At 47.5% G+C, this 17,435-nt stretch overlaps 4 protein-coding genes across 4 annotated transcripts; 3 read left to right on the top strand and 1 right to left on the bottom strand.

Moving 5' to 3' along the window:
* Positions 1-3,675: 3,675 nt before the first annotated feature.
* N7495_008375 (putative polarized growth protein (Boi2)) lies at positions 3,676-6,692 on the top strand (the record flags this gene model as incomplete). The annotated part of the gene is made up of 4 exons (XM_057211026.1): positions 3,676-3,745; positions 3,838-3,981; positions 4,034-4,427; positions 4,469-6,692. 4 exons carry the CDS (start codon positions 3,676-3,678, stop codon positions 6,690-6,692), a joined length of 2,832 nt encoding a protein of 943 aa, XP_057060569.1.
* Positions 6,693-8,422: 1,730 nt separating this feature from the next.
* Positions 8,423-10,252, top strand: N7495_008376 (uncharacterized protein; the record flags this gene model as incomplete). Its single annotated transcript, XM_057211027.1, has 1 exon — positions 8,423-10,252. The coding sequence occupies one exon, from the start codon at positions 8,423-8,425 to the stop codon at positions 10,250-10,252; it is 1,830 nt and encodes a 609-aa protein (XP_057060570.1).
* A 1,213-nt stretch (positions 10,253-11,465) lies between these two features.
* Positions 11,466-13,258, bottom strand: N7495_008377 (DUF5102 domain-containing protein; the record flags this gene model as incomplete). Its single annotated transcript, XM_057211028.1, has 3 exons — positions 11,466-12,158; positions 12,218-13,101; positions 13,174-13,258. The coding sequence occupies 3 exons, from the start codon at positions 13,256-13,258 to the stop codon at positions 11,466-11,468; spliced, it is 1,662 nt and encodes a 553-aa protein (XP_057060571.1).
* Positions 13,259-13,635: 377 nt separating this feature from the next.
* N7495_008378 (putative nucleoporin Nsp1) lies at positions 13,636-15,783 on the top strand (the record flags this gene model as incomplete). Its single annotated transcript, XM_057211029.1, has 4 exons — positions 13,636-14,701; positions 14,964-15,339; positions 15,397-15,520; positions 15,574-15,783. 4 exons carry the CDS (start codon positions 13,636-13,638, stop codon positions 15,781-15,783), a joined length of 1,776 nt encoding a protein of 591 aa, XP_057060572.1.
* Positions 15,784-17,435: the final 1,652 nt, after the last annotated feature.

The raw sequence follows: 17,435 nt of genomic DNA on the forward strand, positions 1-17,435 counted from the left end.
GCGGTTGAGCTAGTTGTGGAGATTGAAGAACTGAGCCTTGCAGTGATCCTCGAGAGGATGGATGAGATAATTGTGGAGATTGACGAACTGAGGCCTTCGGTATTGTTGTAGAGGCCACTATTTCAGAGTGGGAATGAGGGCGCGCTTTGAGCTGCTCCGTCCCTAAGACAGTGCGCGCCTTTATACTATCTTCGTGGGTAACTCTACCATTCATATCGGCAGCCATCCCCGTAGCCGGAAGGGGTTGCGATGAAGAAACTGGCTGTAGAGATTGGTTCACTGAATTCTGCGGCAGAGCTGTGTAGGACGAAGAAACCGGATGTGGAGATTGGCCCACTGAAGTCTGCGGAGCTGTATGAGATGAAGGGGCTATATATGGAGTCTGGCTCACTGAGCCTTGAAGTAATCTCGGAGAGGGTGAAGGACCCAAATGTGGTGATTGGCTCTCCAAGCCAAGGCTCTGCGGTAGTGCTGAATGAAGCGAAGGAACCGTTCGTGGAGACTGGTTCACTGATCCTGGAAGTATTCCGGTAGATGGTGAGGGAACCAGCTGTGGAGATGTCTGCCTCAGCTCAAATTGGCCCGAAGGGCTCTTTTGATACGTAGCATTGCACCGATAAGATGTACCATCGTTCAATTGCAGTACTGAGCCCAATCGGGCTGCTTCGGCTGTTGCCCCATCTAAAGGTAGCAGCATATGGACACCAGGCTTGTCGGGATGAAGAAACATTGCCATTTGCGGGTGGGAAGAAGCGCTGACTGGATAACGTGGTTGGTCAGGCTGGGATTGAGTAGTTCTAATGTCTGTGGCTGGGAAATTCTGTGGTAGTTGAAGAGTTTTCATCCCGGGATGGTGAGATTGAATATGGGGCGATTGGAGAGTCCGTTCATATTGAGCTCTGTTGTACTGTATCTGCTGTTGTGCAGTTTGAGTAACAAGTCTCCCGGTTTGGCCCATTTGATTCGAAGACACAGTTGACGGGGTTCTCATGGGAATCTTGATATAAAGTTGTATGAGGGCTATGTACTGATTATCTCGATCCTGGGGCGAACTCCTTTCCAGAAGTAAATTTCGTTGAAAGAGGGCAAGGACTTGTCTATGGTACTTGACATCATAGAGATTTCGGCAAATAGACGCAAAGATCACATTCAATATTACCGGTGAATTCGTATTAAGCAACTTTCGCAGTTCGCGCACCAAGGGTGGGTAGCGACGCCTCATAGCGTCTTCGTAGACTGTGGACCTAACTGTAGCGAACTCCGTCGCGAGGGCTGGTAGAAAATGACAGAGCGCTAGCATCGTATCCCGATACCATGACGGCATCACCTGCACCGGCAGTAAATCATTTATCGCTTCTGGAATGAGGGTGAAATAATGTAACATTTTTGACCCAACCTTGGCGTTGCTTTCCAAGAGATTCTGTAATATTTGCAGGCCCTCACGACAACCTTCACGCGCCAGTAAGGGAAATTGTTCTATAATCTTGGCGTCAATTGTACCTGATGAGTCCGATAGGCAGAAGAGCTGGTGCAAGACCAGGTAGAAAATGTCATGATAAAGGCATGCATCATGCAAGAGCCGAACTCTGGAATTGGCAATGTAGTCGCATTCGTTGATGGTTGTAAAGTTCTTGAGAAAATCCACTCTTTGCAGCCATGGGGCCCATATTTCATCACCCACCGCCAATACGGCCGGTTCCATAAAAGGAAAGGGTCCAGTGACAGGTGAAGCCGTTGTTGGAGTCAACAGGCCAACCGAAGGCATGGTTGCCGTCGCGGTAGGATCACGAGTTGCCAACCGAGAATTTGCCGGCTGGCTCATCAACTGAGTGACATTTCCTCCGTGCTCCTGCTGGCCCTGTACTGCCGGCACATCAAATACCGACGTAGAAGGGGTAGGACAGTGAGGGCTGGGGCTCGGACGAGATGCCACACTTGGCACTGGAGAAGGAAGAGCGGTATTTATTGGAAGTAATGTACCAGGACCCTTTTTGAATTTGTCAGTCCTTTTGTGATTAGTTATTTAACCATTTCAGATGGAGTCAACAGTAGGAGTGATACAGTTGAGTCCTTGAACACTTACAAGACGGAGACATTTTGTTCTCTTCAAGGGAGGGGCTGAGAGATCATCTTGGGGAGGACCAGGATTGATGATATGAGTTGGAGCGTTCAGAGGAGGGGATACTAGTTGTAAAGCCTCTTCTGGAGGATCCATAAGCCTGGATTCGGAATTTTCACGGTTGACGAGGGTGTGTGGAGGAGAGGTTTGAGGAGCAGTAGATTGATTAGGACTACCCATCCACGCCCTCCGATGGCTGCCTAGGAAAAGGGAGGCAGTTGTGTTTGACTCAGTCATATCCTCGGGAGATGAATGAGGTCTCTTTGATGGCATCACGTGAACCGGTATCCGTACAGGCTCGGGACAAATCCCGACCTTGTACTCTGCACTCTGGATTATTTGGATGAAGGAATTGAGAATCAAAATATAAATATAAATTGAGAATAATTACAAAGACAGGTAAGAAGAGAAGTAGAATGGAAGAAGAAGTGAATAGTGAATTGGAACGGAGTAAATAAGAGTGAAAAATGAAGAGTAAAGAAAGAGCGCTTGTTGACGAGGGGCATTGATTGATATAACTGAACTAGTTACTCTTTCAATTGAATGATGTAAGCATAATATTAAGAGAAAAGAAAAGCAGACAAAGAGACAAACAGACAAAGAGACAAAGAGACAAAAATACAAAAAGACAAAGAACAATTTCTCTCTATGCCTCTACTTCTACTTCTACTCTGATCTCCATATTTACTCGTACTCCGTAATAATTAATAGAAATCAGAAATTAGAAATTCAATAGAAATCAGAAATATTAAATTACTAATCATGCATAATTCCATTTAATTTCAATTTAATATTTTATTCCTCTCTCATGCCAGGATCTACTATACAGATATGTATAATTATTGAAGATCATTGGAGGCCGGATTCGTCCAGACCGAACTCATCAAGTACTCTGTACTAGATAATTTAATATTAATCCTACAGCTAATAGACCTTATAACGTTTGTACCACCTTCGCTACAATTCCATTCTATTCTTCAAGAGATTCCGTGGATTTGAGATTGGACGTCTTACTCTTATCCGTCTACCATTTCTGTTTTTCTCATCTAATTCATATGTGGGTCTTTCATCTTTCTGCTCTATCGTTTTTCTTGTGTGGATCAACCCATCGACTCCATTCTCCATTCTCCATTCTCCATTCTCCATTCTCTATTCTCCATTCTCCAGATCCCCCTTCTCTCTTGCTATCAAATACCTCTTTCTTCTAATAGATCTCCACCTGCCACGTTCTGCAGAGAGATAGAGATCGAGAGATAGAGAGAAAGAGAGAGATATCTACCCGATTCTTTGAAGCTTCCCCTCACGCCTGAGCTTCTCTCGGACCCCGCGACCGCAAACTAATTATCTCCCACTAGTCCAAAGCCCTTGTTCAGGCTAGATCCCTTTCATCCTGAGCATTCTCTCCCCTTATCCAATTTACAAAATATTCTCTTCGATCTTGTTCCCTTCAAGGGCTATCGGTCCATATGTCCTGCGACTGATTGTCCCAACACTTGGCTTATTTCAATATCTGCGTCATCGCCGATTAGGGGAGTCCCCTGCAATACTCGTGGAAAATGGCCGATTCACAGATCTCTCCGTTACCACCGTCAAATGCTCGGCCTGGCGATTATCTCGTGGTGATCCGTAAGTATCAGTCGTTGCGATTGGCGCAACCTTTTTTTCACCCCCAGTTCTTACATCTCGCTCTCGGAATAATGCGCCTAATTTCTCATCAGATGACCACGAAGCACGAAGCGACGATGAAATACAAATGAAGCGCGGTGACTTAATTCGATTAATTGAACTGGATGAAGAATTTGGAGATGGATGGTGGCTTGGAGAACACCTCGCTACGGCTCAGAAGGGTCTCCTACCAGGAGGTAGGTGGTGCACACAAATCCGACCTTTTCCAGAGCTGATCGCATTCAATAGGTTTCACCAAGAAGGCAGAGGGGCGCGAATACCTGAGAGCTTTGCAAATTAACACCACCCTGCAGGGTATTCTCAATACGGGAACCACTGAATCGCCGTCCGAAATTGAACCGGTTGAGCCCTCAACCCCCGTCAACTCATCCTTCGTCACGATCGGTAGCGAACAATCTACTCCTCAGGCATCGCGGCCGACTACTTCTGACATGATGGAATCTCCTAAGCAGCAAAGGTCTGCATCGTCACCGCTCCCGCGCCTAAATCTCGCGGCCGATATCCAGCAAACTTTTCGTCAGTCCATTGATAGCCATCTCAACGGCGAGGATAGCCCCGTGATGAACGAGACCTTGAGCGTGATTGACGAACACATCACCGATATGAACACCCCCGCCACAGCGTGTCGACCCAGGATGTGAAAACTACGAACGACTCCGACAGTGAATACAGCAGCCATATCAGCCACCGAATTTCCTACATATATGGCGATGAAACGGATGAGGAAGAAGATCAGATGACGGAGAATAATGTGCGGAAGTGGAGTCAGGCTCAGACTGCCAAACATTTGCGCGGTCTTGGCGTCGATTCGAAGCATTGTGATATCTTCGAAGAGCAGGAGATTACAGGAGACGTTCTTCTTGATATGAACCAAGACTTCCTGTTCATGAAGGAGTTCGATTTCGGCGTCATGGGTAAGCGGCTCAAGACGTGGCATCAGGTCAAAACTTTCCAAGAAGAAGTGAAAGGTATCCAACCGCCACCGCAATCCGTGAGAGGCTCCATTTCCAGCTTCGGGGGACATGATGAGCGATCAATGTCAATGTCCCGTTCTGGGTATGGTGGAACCTTTTTGCCGCGCATCCCTACCGTATCGGAAAAGACTGGCGTGGGCTATACACCCCGAGTGTCTGCGGTTCCTGTTCAGCATCCACGGCTTACCAGCAATAACACCTCCCCAGTGACTCCACGCACGCCACCGTTCGGGCATGATTCACCACGAAGAGTATCCGCAGCCTCCATCCGTGAATTCAACCATTCGCGACGACACTCTTCCATTGATGCTACTACTAATAATCGTGGTTTCCCCGACATGGCTTCCAATGGCTACCACCAAAAGAAGCCTTCCTTTGATCGATCATGGACGCTCAATAATGGGCCCCAGCACCAGCCGTCGCGTCCTGGGACCTCGATGGGCTCGGATGGAATGCGCGCTTCCCGCGAGACTACCGAGATACAACCCAAAACTTCAGAGGATCTGGATCGGGGCTACTTCTCTAGTACAGAGGCAGAAGCGCGCCGAAGACGTGTTCTGCATAAACGCAAATCGACAAGAGGTAGCAGCGTCAGTCAATCCCGGAGGTCCAGCTTTGCAGAGGACTCGTTTCCAGTCCCAGGTCAGCGCCAGTCTCGGATCGGTAGTGTCGACTCCCTCCGTGATGCTAAGCATATGTCTACCGCTGCTGAGACCTACAGCGCTACGCCACCAAAGAACAGAATGCGAAGCATGAGCACGCGCGTTTCTTCCGAGCGAATCGGCAACGATTCCCAGTCCTCCAACGACCCCAAGTCTGGATTTTTTGCTAGTCTAGGCCTGATTAAGGGGAAAAATGTCGGCCCCAAGATGCGACGAGCGGTTGGCTTTCGTGCCATTTCGGATGTCATCGGCAAGAATGCTGACGGTTCTACCCCCGTCTCGCCCGTTGGATTTGACCCTGTGTCTGCTCGAACCGGCTCAACCACCCCGTCAGCAACCTCCAAGAGTTCAGAGCGGCATAGTACTGATGGTTCTGGTAAGGCTGGAGAAGCTCCAGGATTCATGGTCCGCCCTCGAACCGTCAAATCCAAGAAAGATACTAGTGCCTACACCCGAGGTCTGGAGAAGAAGACGCCGCTTGAACAGATCGAGGGTTGTGACTACAGTGGATGGATGAAGAAGAGATCTTCCAACCTGATGACTACGTGGAAGCCCCGACTTTTCGTTCTACGTGGCCGCCGCCTATCATACTACTACGCCGAAGATGACACCGAGGAAAGAGGCCTGATCGATATCACTGCCCATCGGGTGTTGCGAGCGGATACTGACCCCATAGTCACGCTGCATGCCACTGTGACTGGTTCGACTGCAGTGCCTGCCAATGCCAACAACGCCAATCCCTCGGAGGAGGTGGGAGACAAGCTCAAAAATGACGAAGGGAATAAACCATTCTTCTTCAAATTGGTCCCTCCAAAGATGAATAATCTGCGTACCGTGCAGTTCACCAAGCCTACCACCCACTACTTCCAAGTCGACAATGTCAAAGAAGGTCGCTTGTGGATGGCAGCTCTAATGAAGGCTACCATTGAACGTGACTTGACTCAGGCTGTGGAGACTACCAACAAACAAAAGACCATCAGTCTGAAACAGGCACGCTTGACAAACCAGCGGCCACCGGCACTAATGGCTGTCCCACCTAGCGTGGAGCCGAAACAATTCTTCGAGGGAGAAGAAGACGAACACGGTCTTCGGATTGAGGGGCTCAATATGCCGCAGCCATCTTCCGATGATGTCTCTTTTGTTGATGCGACAGATGAGCTGACCGACAGCGACCCATCATTGGAAAAACGTCCAGGCGAGATCGATACAGGCCATTCGACTCTTTTACCAAGTCCTTTGACCAAAAATTAATCCCTGCAATCCACTTTTTCTTCTTATTTTCTAATTCAATTCTTTTCGGAATTTGTACGAGGATGTGTCTACCTCCCTGTCATCTATCCTGTATTTTTCCCTCCCCTTTGGGAAACTTTTTATGTTCTGTTATTTCCCCCTTGGACCCTTTTTGACCTCCTTGGGCCTTTTTGGCGTTCTGATGTGATATACCCTCTGCAACTTCTCTTCCATTCGTTTTGGCTCCGGTCAATTTCCGTCTTACTTATGTGGATATGAAGGTTTCATGTGGGTAGTGAGTACGTTGTTCATGCCAAGGTGGGATGAAGGTTGTACCTTCATCCTACACTTATGAGCTATTATTTTTTCGTGGATTTACCGATCCTAATTCTAGTTAGATTCTTTAATATTTATTTTTTACTCAATTTTAAAACATCCTATGCTCAGAAATATGTAGGTAGCCCCGGAGGTCTCTACGCACTATGATTTCCTCTGCTAGTGGTGTTTCTTCTATTTGAACTGCGGCTTTTACGAGGACGCTTAGGGCAGTAAGATTAAATCCTGGGCTCAGACTCACTCAGCTGCGTAGAGCGTGGTAATGAGGAACGTAGTAGGCTACGCTCCAATCATACCAATCATACATCTGAATCTGATGTCTTGAGATATTATATGATCATATAACATGTCTTTTCCAGGATAATCTGGATAGAAAAAGAAAACCAAAAATGGAACATAAAATACAGCCTCAGCTGATGGATCCATACTTGCTTGGTCACTCTTGTCGTTCTCGACAACTCAATACCCGTCGCTATCGACGTACTTAATCTCAGGAGCCGGCGCCAAGTTGGTATGCAGTTACACGGCGAAGTACAGATCCATGTCATCGGAGTCCGAATCGGAACTTCATCCTTGTGCACGGTGCTCTCAGAGACATTGTCTCCAGCTGGTCCTAGCATATTGCAAGCGATATTCGACGAAATTAGAGATTGCATGTATAACGGACCTTTCTCTTTTTGTCTCTTGTTCTTTCAGCAATAATTCCAATGCTTCTACTATCTCTACCTAGGTAAGGATCAAGGCCATTCCAGTCTTGTGTGAAATGTCACCAAACCAGTCGAGATCACCATTTCCCTCGAAGCCCAACGACCCTGTGGATTTGTAATATCAGATACCACAATCAACCTTGGACAGATTGACTTGCCAATTTTGGAATTAGGTTCCTGATTTGTGGTGATGAAAGTGGTGCGAAAGCTGATGGTTGAAGAGGGTAGCCGAGTAGGCATTTTAGATGGAAGCTTTGATAGTAGCCCTGGAGCCTTACAAGGGAAAACAGTATATACCCTACTGACGACTATTCCAAGGTTATTTCGACACATTATCGTTTCAATTGGATTCACTCTTGCTCGACATTTAAAAGCAATCAAACATACCTAAGATAAAGCCGTTAAGGTGAAATTGGTGAATTTTGAAATCTACGGAGACTCTGGTGAAGTAAAATGAAGTAGTTATCTTACAAGACAAGCCAAATTCAAGGATTCGGCTCTGATAATCACCTCACGTAACTGATACTAGATCTACTCGCGCTAGTACTGATATGGAAAGGGCCAAGAAATCAGATAATTAAAGATACAGGAGACATGGGCCAACGTTCTATTTCACAGACTTCATAACTCCAGATCTACCCTTTTTGTCTTTCGTTATGCCGTGTATTCTTGTTCCATGGCATTTATGATTTTTTCCAATTAGCCCTCATGTCCCTTCGCCAACTACTAGCCCGCATTCTCGCGGTCCTCCTCCCACTCAGCATCACAACCACCGTTTACCTATATCTATACCCGGTCTTCAATAGCTGTGCATTCCCTTTACCACAAACTGCAATCAAAGCCTCAGAAGAAAACTCCTTCCTGGCGAAAATCCAACATAATGCCGTGGCCAATACTCTCCTCCAACACATCCGCGACTCGGACTCCACAGTACACAAACAACCCGCCATATTCAGGCTTCTAGTGCTCGCAGACCCGCAATTGGAGGGTGACACATCTCTACCGAGCCCCGATTACGAACTACTACCGCGCATGCGCTCGCATTGGCGCGCTGTCCAGGAAGCAGCGGGTAATTTGACGACCCCTGCACTCCTGAACGAAGACGTCCTCTCTAACGTGACGAGTGGCCTACAAATATTCATCAAGGAGGACGTCCCCCGCTCGCTGCGTGCAGTTCAGAAACGTGTCGACTTACTCGGCAACGACTACTACCTCGCGCACATCTACCGGACGCTGTTCTGGTGGACGCGGCCGACGCACACGACTGTTCTGGGCGATCTCCTAGGAAGCCAGTGGATCGACAATGACGAATTTGCGTGGCGTGGGGAGAGATATTGGACTCGAGTCCTCCGGGGTGGGCTACGTGTGGACGATGACATTACGCGAACGGGTGCCGTAGATAGTACGGTCGATACCAAGGAGCGTCTCGAGCCGCTGGGACCAGATACCGACCCGTCTTGGGCAAGGCGTATTATAAACGTCGCTGGAAATCATGACATCGGATATGCGGGCGACGTGAGCGAAGCGCGGATGGAACGCTTCGAGCGTGAATTCGGGCGCGCCAATTGGGATATTCGTTTCCAGCATCCCCCTGTCGTGATGGGCGTCAATACGTCTGAAGGGGAGGCGGAGTCGGGTAGCAGGACAGTGACACCCACTCTGCACCTGATCAACTTGAACACGCTCAATTTTGACACTCCTGCTTTATCGCCCGAGCTCCAATCTCACAGCTACGCCTATCTCAATGACTTGATCAGCCACCGGCTCTACCCTGTAGAGGACCGCTCTACTTTCACACTTCTGCTAACGCATTTGCCCTTACATAAAAAGGATGGCATTTGTACTGATGGTCCTTATTTCACCTTCCACGATGAAGACGATGACGATGATGTGCCACGCTGGTTATCTGGTGGTCTTCGAGAGCAGAACCACCTCAGTGATCATGTCAGTGCCTCTGGGATTCTGCAGGGGATATATGGAATGAGCGGGAACGAGAATGCTATTGCTGGCGGGCATGGGCGGAAAGGGCTTATTCTTACCGGTCACGACCACACCGGATGTGATGTCGTTCATTATATTGAAAAGGCTGCGACTCAAGAAGATGCAGCCGAGGAACAAGATCAAGCTCCTTCGCAAAGGTGGCAGTGGGCAGCGAGGCGCTACGATGAAGCAAATGGCCGAGAAGACAACCAAGCCACACCATCTATTCGGGAAGTGACCCTCCGCTCAATGATGGGCGATTTCGGCGGTAATGCTGGTCTTCTATCGATCTGGTTCAATGCTGAGTCTGGCGAATGGGATTATAAGATGATGATGTGTCCGGTTGGTGTGCAGCATATTTGGTGGGCTGTGCATGTGGTTGCTCTTGTGACTCTTATCATTGGCTTGGTTTGGGTGGTGGCTGGCTTGGTCAAAGTCGGTGAGTCTCAGCAGAAGAGGATTGTGCACTTGGATTCGAAGACATTCAGGTCCAAGGCAGGAGAGACAGACAAGAAGCCTCCAGTTGGACGAGAAGCATCAAAGACACGGAGGGATTGATATCCTACATAGCGATCTACTGGGGTTTAATTTTTATTGTACATTAGCGTTGACTGTACCACTATTTTTGCTATTATTTGGATATTGTACATGGAGAATGGCAACCTAGGAAGCCTTGACGAGATCTAGACCAATATAGAACTAATCAATTGATATCGAATTTCATATTACCCTAGTAGAGAATTAAGACTACGTCTTACAAGGTTTCATATGTTATTTCTACAGAAAAAAGAACCAATGCCAATGAGATGCCTAGAATCAAAGTGTAAAAAGACTTAGACCTGGTCTTTACCGATGAGATATTAAACTGGAAGGTTCCAAACTTGCCCAGGTGGTTGATAAATATCTAGGACATAATGATGGATATATTACCTATGTATCTAGCTATTCGACGCCTAGGTATCATAACATTCCCGAGGCCACCCATCGATATCTATGGATAGCTTGATCGCTGCTGGTATTGAATACTTCAGGATGTAGCTTAAGAAGGTGTCAGGTTTGAACCTTGGAATAACGGACAGGGGATCTCGGTGATATGGTTTTCTAACTGACGCAAAACTGCATTACAAACTATTGAGTAAACGATATTGGAGCTTTTTAAGAGGTTTTTGTCAAACGTAAAGACTTCTATAGTTGCATCAGACATCTCCATGGACGGTATATGACTATATATTAGAGGTTTAATAAGTATCTAGGTACTACCAGGGCTTAAACGTCCCCAGACTAAACATTGAAAATGTCCATTAGAAGTACGAATTCCAAAGATGGGATTCGTGGCGGATATTTGCCCTCCACACTTAGGCTTTGTCGAAGCCTAACTACTCGTTTGGGCAATAGCATATTCAGGAAAATGTCAAATCGATGCCATATCTAGAAAGAATTGCTAACTGTAAACCGTATTTAGTTACCTTCTTATGTATCCGACCATTAAAGTGGAATGAGTGCCCAAGTGATAATTGGTAAGTGCAACTATAATTGCACCTTGAGAGGCGGATGAGAAACACAAATCGAAAATCGATGACATGGGCAATCTGTGAATTGCATTCTCTATACCCATTAAACACCATTTGAACCTGTGAAGTATTCTATTTCGACCAACTCCGAAGAGCGGATTTATAAAGACCCTAATGACAACCATTTGAGGGATTAGTGTATATCTTCCCGCTTCCCAATATTAAATGCTACATAAGTTTTGGTATATATTCCTGTAAAATCACTTCCTCACCCGCCGCACATGACTGACAAGGTTCTCAATTACTCCTTCAAATGCTTCCTTCTCGCCAAGAAGGCCGTCCCGCCGCTTAAGCCAGTGCTCCAATACTGTACTAGCACGAAGAGCAGCCTGTTCTAATTCCCGTACATGCAATTTCAGCTCTTCATCAGTCCAGCCTCCTAATGCAGCATCTGTAGTTGCACACAAGCGGCGAACGGCCGAAAGATCCAGTTCCGGAGGCGGGAGTGCACCTCGGCGGGTGGATTTTGAACGAGAAGGGGCCTGCCCTGTGTTATCAACGGACACATCACCAGTTTTTTGAGCTTGGTTTTGTGAGGTGGTTGAGGCACTTGTTGAACTGTCGAGGTTAATGGAGGGTAAGATGAGCTTCTTCTGCTTCGATGCGGGGAGAATTTCGTCAAGGTCAACGGGTACACCAAGTGACACGAGGAAGAGCCTGCGAATACGGGACTTCACCCAGTTCTGGGGTTGGAGGGGTGGTGGTGCTACTAGCTGGGACCAGAGGGATAGAGAACGCTCTGTACTAAAGATTGCTGCGGAGTCTGGGATTAACTCCACAGGTGGAAGAGATTCAAAATCCCGAGAGGCAGGGAGAAGACTGTCTAGTGTGCCTTGAAGAGCACTAATTAGCTCAGAGGAGGACTTAAATGACTCAAAGTCGGTAAGTGGAGGCTATGAGGAGGTATAATGTTAGCAGGTGGTATAACTATATGGTTGATTTCGGTACTCACAGCTGAGATGGGCGCACAAGGCCGTGGAGAAACGGTGCCTCCACCCATGTAGACATCCCCAGTAATCTCTGAACTGGGTTCTTGAAAGCCGTCATCAAAATCTCCAAAATCATCATCGCCCATGTCGTCCTGCTCTTCAACAAATTCATCAAAGTCATCACCGCCAAAACCATCATCGTCATCGTCATCTTCAACTAGCTCGGGCTCGGGCTCGGGCTCGGGCTCAGCTGCGCCATCTAATGATAGTGTCTCTTTTGGAGAATGAGAGCTCTGTAGTAAGGGGGTGTCTTGGATTGTTTCCACGACGTCTGGCTCGGCATCGCTTGGTGACTTTCGATGAGCTCGCGGTCGGGATAGTAAGTCGTCTTCGGCAGGTAAAGTGTCCACTTTAGTGAGTATAGTCTCCGGGATTATCTGGTCGGAATTATTGGCACCAGGGGAAACTTGGCCAGGAGATGATGATGGTTCATTCTCGGGGGTTGACGCCTTTGTCACTACATCAGGAACAGCATCGGCCTGACGCTTCTCATATGCATCCGTTCCCGGCACCTCACCATAGCTGGGTGATTCAGGATCAACTTTTTCCACCATTGTTTGTGGGATTGGTGAGTCACCCGGTATCAAGGGTTGATCCTGCAACCCCGCCACAGAATGACTCCTGCTCCGCGTGCCTTCTGGTACAATTTCGATTTCATCGGGAACTGAATCTTGTTTTCTCTTTTCATAAGCTTCTGTCCCGGGCAATTCGCCGTGCTTGGGGTTGCTGTCCACCCGCTCTACTCGCGTGCGAGGGACAGGAGAAGTACTGCGGGAGTGTGGGCTTAATTGTGACGGCGCCTGGCCTTCGCTGGCATCTGAGAAATGTTCGTCTTCGGTGTCGCAAGCTGTAAAATAAAATATTAATTAGTTGATCCTTGAAATCAGACATTCCTGGGTTTTTTGAAGGGCATTTATACCATCTTCAGCTCCTGGGTCCTCTATCTCGGTAGTCTTGCTTGGAGGTTCTAAGTATGTAGGTTTATCGCGCGACACCTCCGACATGGTTGTGGGTGTTGTTAGACTTGGATCATGAGAAGAAAGTAGGGAGAAGGAAAGCAGAAGTTATTAGTTTGGGGGCATGTGTATTGGATAGAGTAACGATGTTGTTTCACTGCGATCCACCGGAGTCCAGAACACTGTAGCCTCAGGCATGAGTAATCAGCTGTTGGTGCCTAGTTTAGCAGGCACTAGTGTAAGGCACCAAGCGCGCTTGGAATCTCAAACTCCTGCGGATTATTACTTCCAACCCTCCCTCACCTCTATCACCTCCAATCTCCCCCCTCTTCCTTCCGGCTTGACTTTCCTTTTCCCCGACACGATCGCATTGCCAACTTGAGCCCTGTGATACATTCGGCAGGATCCCACAGTGTTCCTTCGCCATGTCGTTTTCCTTCGGCGCTCCAGCTTCTGGTACTCCGACTTCGAGTGGAGCACCAGCTGGTGGTTCTCTTTTTGGAACTGCAGGCAGTACCTTTGGCTCTAACCAGACTGCTTCGACAACCCCATCATCTACTGGTGGTGCACTATTTGGAAATGTAGGAGCTGCGTCTGGCACCGGAACCGCATCACCAATGTTTGGCGCTCAGCCAAATTCTCAGCCAAATGCCATGTTTGGAAGTACCGCGACCCCGGCCAAGCCTGCTACATCAACTACAACTGGCACTTCAGGTGGCACCAACTCCCTTTTTGGAGCTGGAGCTGGAGCTGGATCGGGAGGCAGTCTATTCGGAAATCCAGCAGCGTCAACAACTCCCGGTCCTTCTGGACCTGCGTTATTCGGAAACGCCTCGACCACACCATCTGCCCCTGCATTGTTTGGCAATGCCTCGGCCACACCCTCCGCGCCCGCCTTGTTTGGTAACAAATCCACTACACCCTCCGCGCCTTCGATGTTTGGCAATGCTTCGACTACACCCGCAGGTCCCCCACCAGGATCCAAGTTACCTAGTCTCTTTGGAAACGCAAATTCTGCTACTCCTGCCACTGCACCCCCGGCTACAACTGCTGCGAGTGCCCCGAAACCTCTGTTCGGTACGGCTGCTGGCGCTACGCAGAGCACCACGCCGTCTTTTTCGTTGCCCTCCTCCACTGGAGCCAACCCTGCCGCTGCAAAGCCTGCATTCCCGTCCCTTGGCGGTGCTTCTAACAATCCCACCGGAGCCAATTCTCCTGCTTCAAGTCCCGCCTTCCCTTCCCTGGGTACCCTTGGTGGTGGTTCTTCTACCACTCCCCTTGGAGCGGCTAAGCCTTCCTTCCCTTCCCTTGGTGGCGCTTCTATCGCGACTACTGGAGCTGCCGCATCGCCAGCTACAACTACACCAAGCGCCCCCAAATCGCTTTTTGGCTCTGCTGTCAGCAGCACTCCAAACGCTACGCCCTCTTTTTTAACTCCCTCCACCGGAGCCACCCCTGCAGCTGCAAAGCCTGCCTTCCCCTCCCTTGGTGGTGCTTCTATCGCGACCACTGGAGCCACCTCTCAGCCATCTCTGAAAACTCCATCAACAGCAACCACCGCAGCTACCCCTGCTGCTGCTGCCACCACTGCAGCCCCCACTACTTCTACTACTACCACTACTACTACCACCCAACCCCTCTCTCCTCTCACTTAAACCAGCTACTACCACTACTACTGCAAATGCTACCGCTCCAGCTACAACTACTACGGCTGGCGGTGCTACTACTACTACTGGCACAAATCCCTCTCTAGGACAGTCCACCACGGGACCTGCTCCTCCTGCTCAGTCGCGTTTGAAGAACAAGACTATGGACGAGATTATCACTCGATGGGCAACAGATCTTACCAAATACCAGAAGGATTTCCGTGAGCAGGCTGAAAAAGTTGCAGAATGGGACCGTCTGTTGGTTGAGAACGCAAGCAAGGTCCAGAAGCTGTATGGTAGCACTGTTGATGCAGAGAGAGCCACTCAGGAGGTTGAGCGTCAGCTAGCTTCTGTTGAGGGACAACAGGATGAGCTTAGCTCTTGGCTGGATCGGTATGAACGGGAAGTTGATGAGATGATGACGAAACAACAAGTCAGCCCTGGTGACGCTCTTCAAGGTCCAGACCAGGAGAGAGAGCGAACGTAAGATTTCAATACGCAGATTTGATGATTGATCTATGAACTAATTCGATTCCATAGTTACAAATTGGCTGAGAACCTGAATGAGCGTCTGGATGAGATGGGCAAGGATCTCACCAGCATGATTGAGGAGGTGAACGGTGCTTCGGCAACACTGAGCAAGACCAACCGGGCAGATGAGCCGGTAAGTAACTCTTCAATTGGGAAGATTGACCGCCATTCTTACAATATTTACAGATTTCACAAATTGTTCGAATCCTCAACTCGCATCTATCTCAACTGCAGGTAATTGACCAAGGCACCTCTGAGCTGCAAGTCAAGGTTGCCGCTGTCCAGAAGGCTGGTCAGTCGATCTCATCGCGCCTTGGTTATGGCTACACTAGCCCAGGAGTTGGTGGGGGCAATGCTGCAGACGACTTCTATCGATCCTACATGGGTCGGCGATAGATTGTTAGTTGAAATGAGGCTAGATTAGCTATGGATTTGACAACCTGGAAGATAAAGTACCTAGGAAGTGCTTCAAAAATATTCATTAACATGCCGTCTACTTCACTTTTACCGAACGTTTGCTTTAGCTCTCACTCTTATTGGCTTCTATTTCTAATATTCGTAAAATCAACAAGTGTAAACTTCAAAATTTTGGAATAAGCCATGAATGATTTATCTAGAAGTTCGACGGCTAGGTAGTGGACAGAACGTCTCCCAAGCCCTGTTCTCCAACGGTTCTGTCTTCCTTGGAATATCATTATTAACCTTGGAAAACCCAGCTCACGTCAAAAAAATGATATCAACAAATTCATTATGGAAATATCGGATTGATAGGCGTAATTGTAAAAAAACTGCAGAAACAAAAAGTAAATGCTCACAAGCGGATTTGAACCGCTGACCTCGTGATTACTAGTCACGCGCTCTACCAACTGAGCTATGCGAGCTAGTTGATGAAGAATTCCTACAATTATGCTTATATCAATGGATAGCTTAATTAAACTGTTCCTTGCAAGGATGTTCAGGTCACACAAACGAAATATTCTTAGATGTCATTCCTTACAAATTTATCAATAATTGATATAAGTTGTTATTTCACTTAAACTAGCTCCATTATAAGTCATTTCAAAAGTCTATTAATTACCAACTGACTACGGAGTAGATTCTCAAGCATCACATGTCTTTTTAATTAGCAACAGAATTAAATACAGTATCTTTTGGCTCTATGATATGTACTCCGTACTGCCTAAAAGAATATTGTATCTAGTATAAGTAACTAGTCATAAGCTCATGTAGAACTTCATCTTCAGGAAGATTTTCGTCATTTCTATTCCCATCATAAGTGTAACAGGCTGGTGCCTGCTTTAGCATTCATGCCTGTGCCACTCATGCTCGTCACGTGCCACCCGCACCCGCATCCCTTATATTGCCACATGTCCATAGCTAGTCTCTCTCTCTCTTCTCTTCAAGCTTAATAAAGACAGTTTGTCGGCATCACTAGTTCTGCATTCAAGATTAGTATTAGCCCTTCACAATAAGACCTCAAATCTAGAAGATAACTAAGAGTTTGATCACTCTTCGTAATCCATTCTAATTCAGCCGTTCTAATATCTTTAGAAGGATATGAAAAGGTTTTTACCACACTAAACCTAATTAAATGTTAGGTGACGCGAACTTTTTACGCTAAGTCACATGTTCGGTGATGCGACCTGTAGACACGCCTAATTAAATGTTAGGTGACACGAGCTTTCGCGCTAGGTCACATGATCGGTGACGCGACCTGTAGACACCTTCGCGTTCGGCAAGTAAATAATGATCAATCAATCTAATACAAAACTAACTACGCCACAACCATAAAAAATTAGCAATCATTATAGCTATCTATATAGAGAGGAGGAAAAGATCTTCACAGTATGTTTTCCACGTTTGTCATAAGTAGACAAAAATAAAAACAATGGGGTGAGCCGGGATCGAACCGGCGACCTTACGATTAAATGACTCAAGTGAACTTCAGTCGCACGTTCTCCCAACTGAACTATCGCCCCATTTGATGAAAAGACTGTAGATCTTTGGTATTATAATGAGACCCTTTTAATTTACGATGGAAGTTACAG

This window comes from Penicillium taxi, assembly GCF_028828555.1.
Source record: "Penicillium taxi strain IBT 34144 chromosome Unknown utg000005l_segment0_segment0, whole genome shotgun sequence".
Lineage (NCBI taxonomy): Eukaryota > Fungi > Ascomycota > Eurotiomycetes > Eurotiales > Aspergillaceae > Penicillium > Penicillium taxi.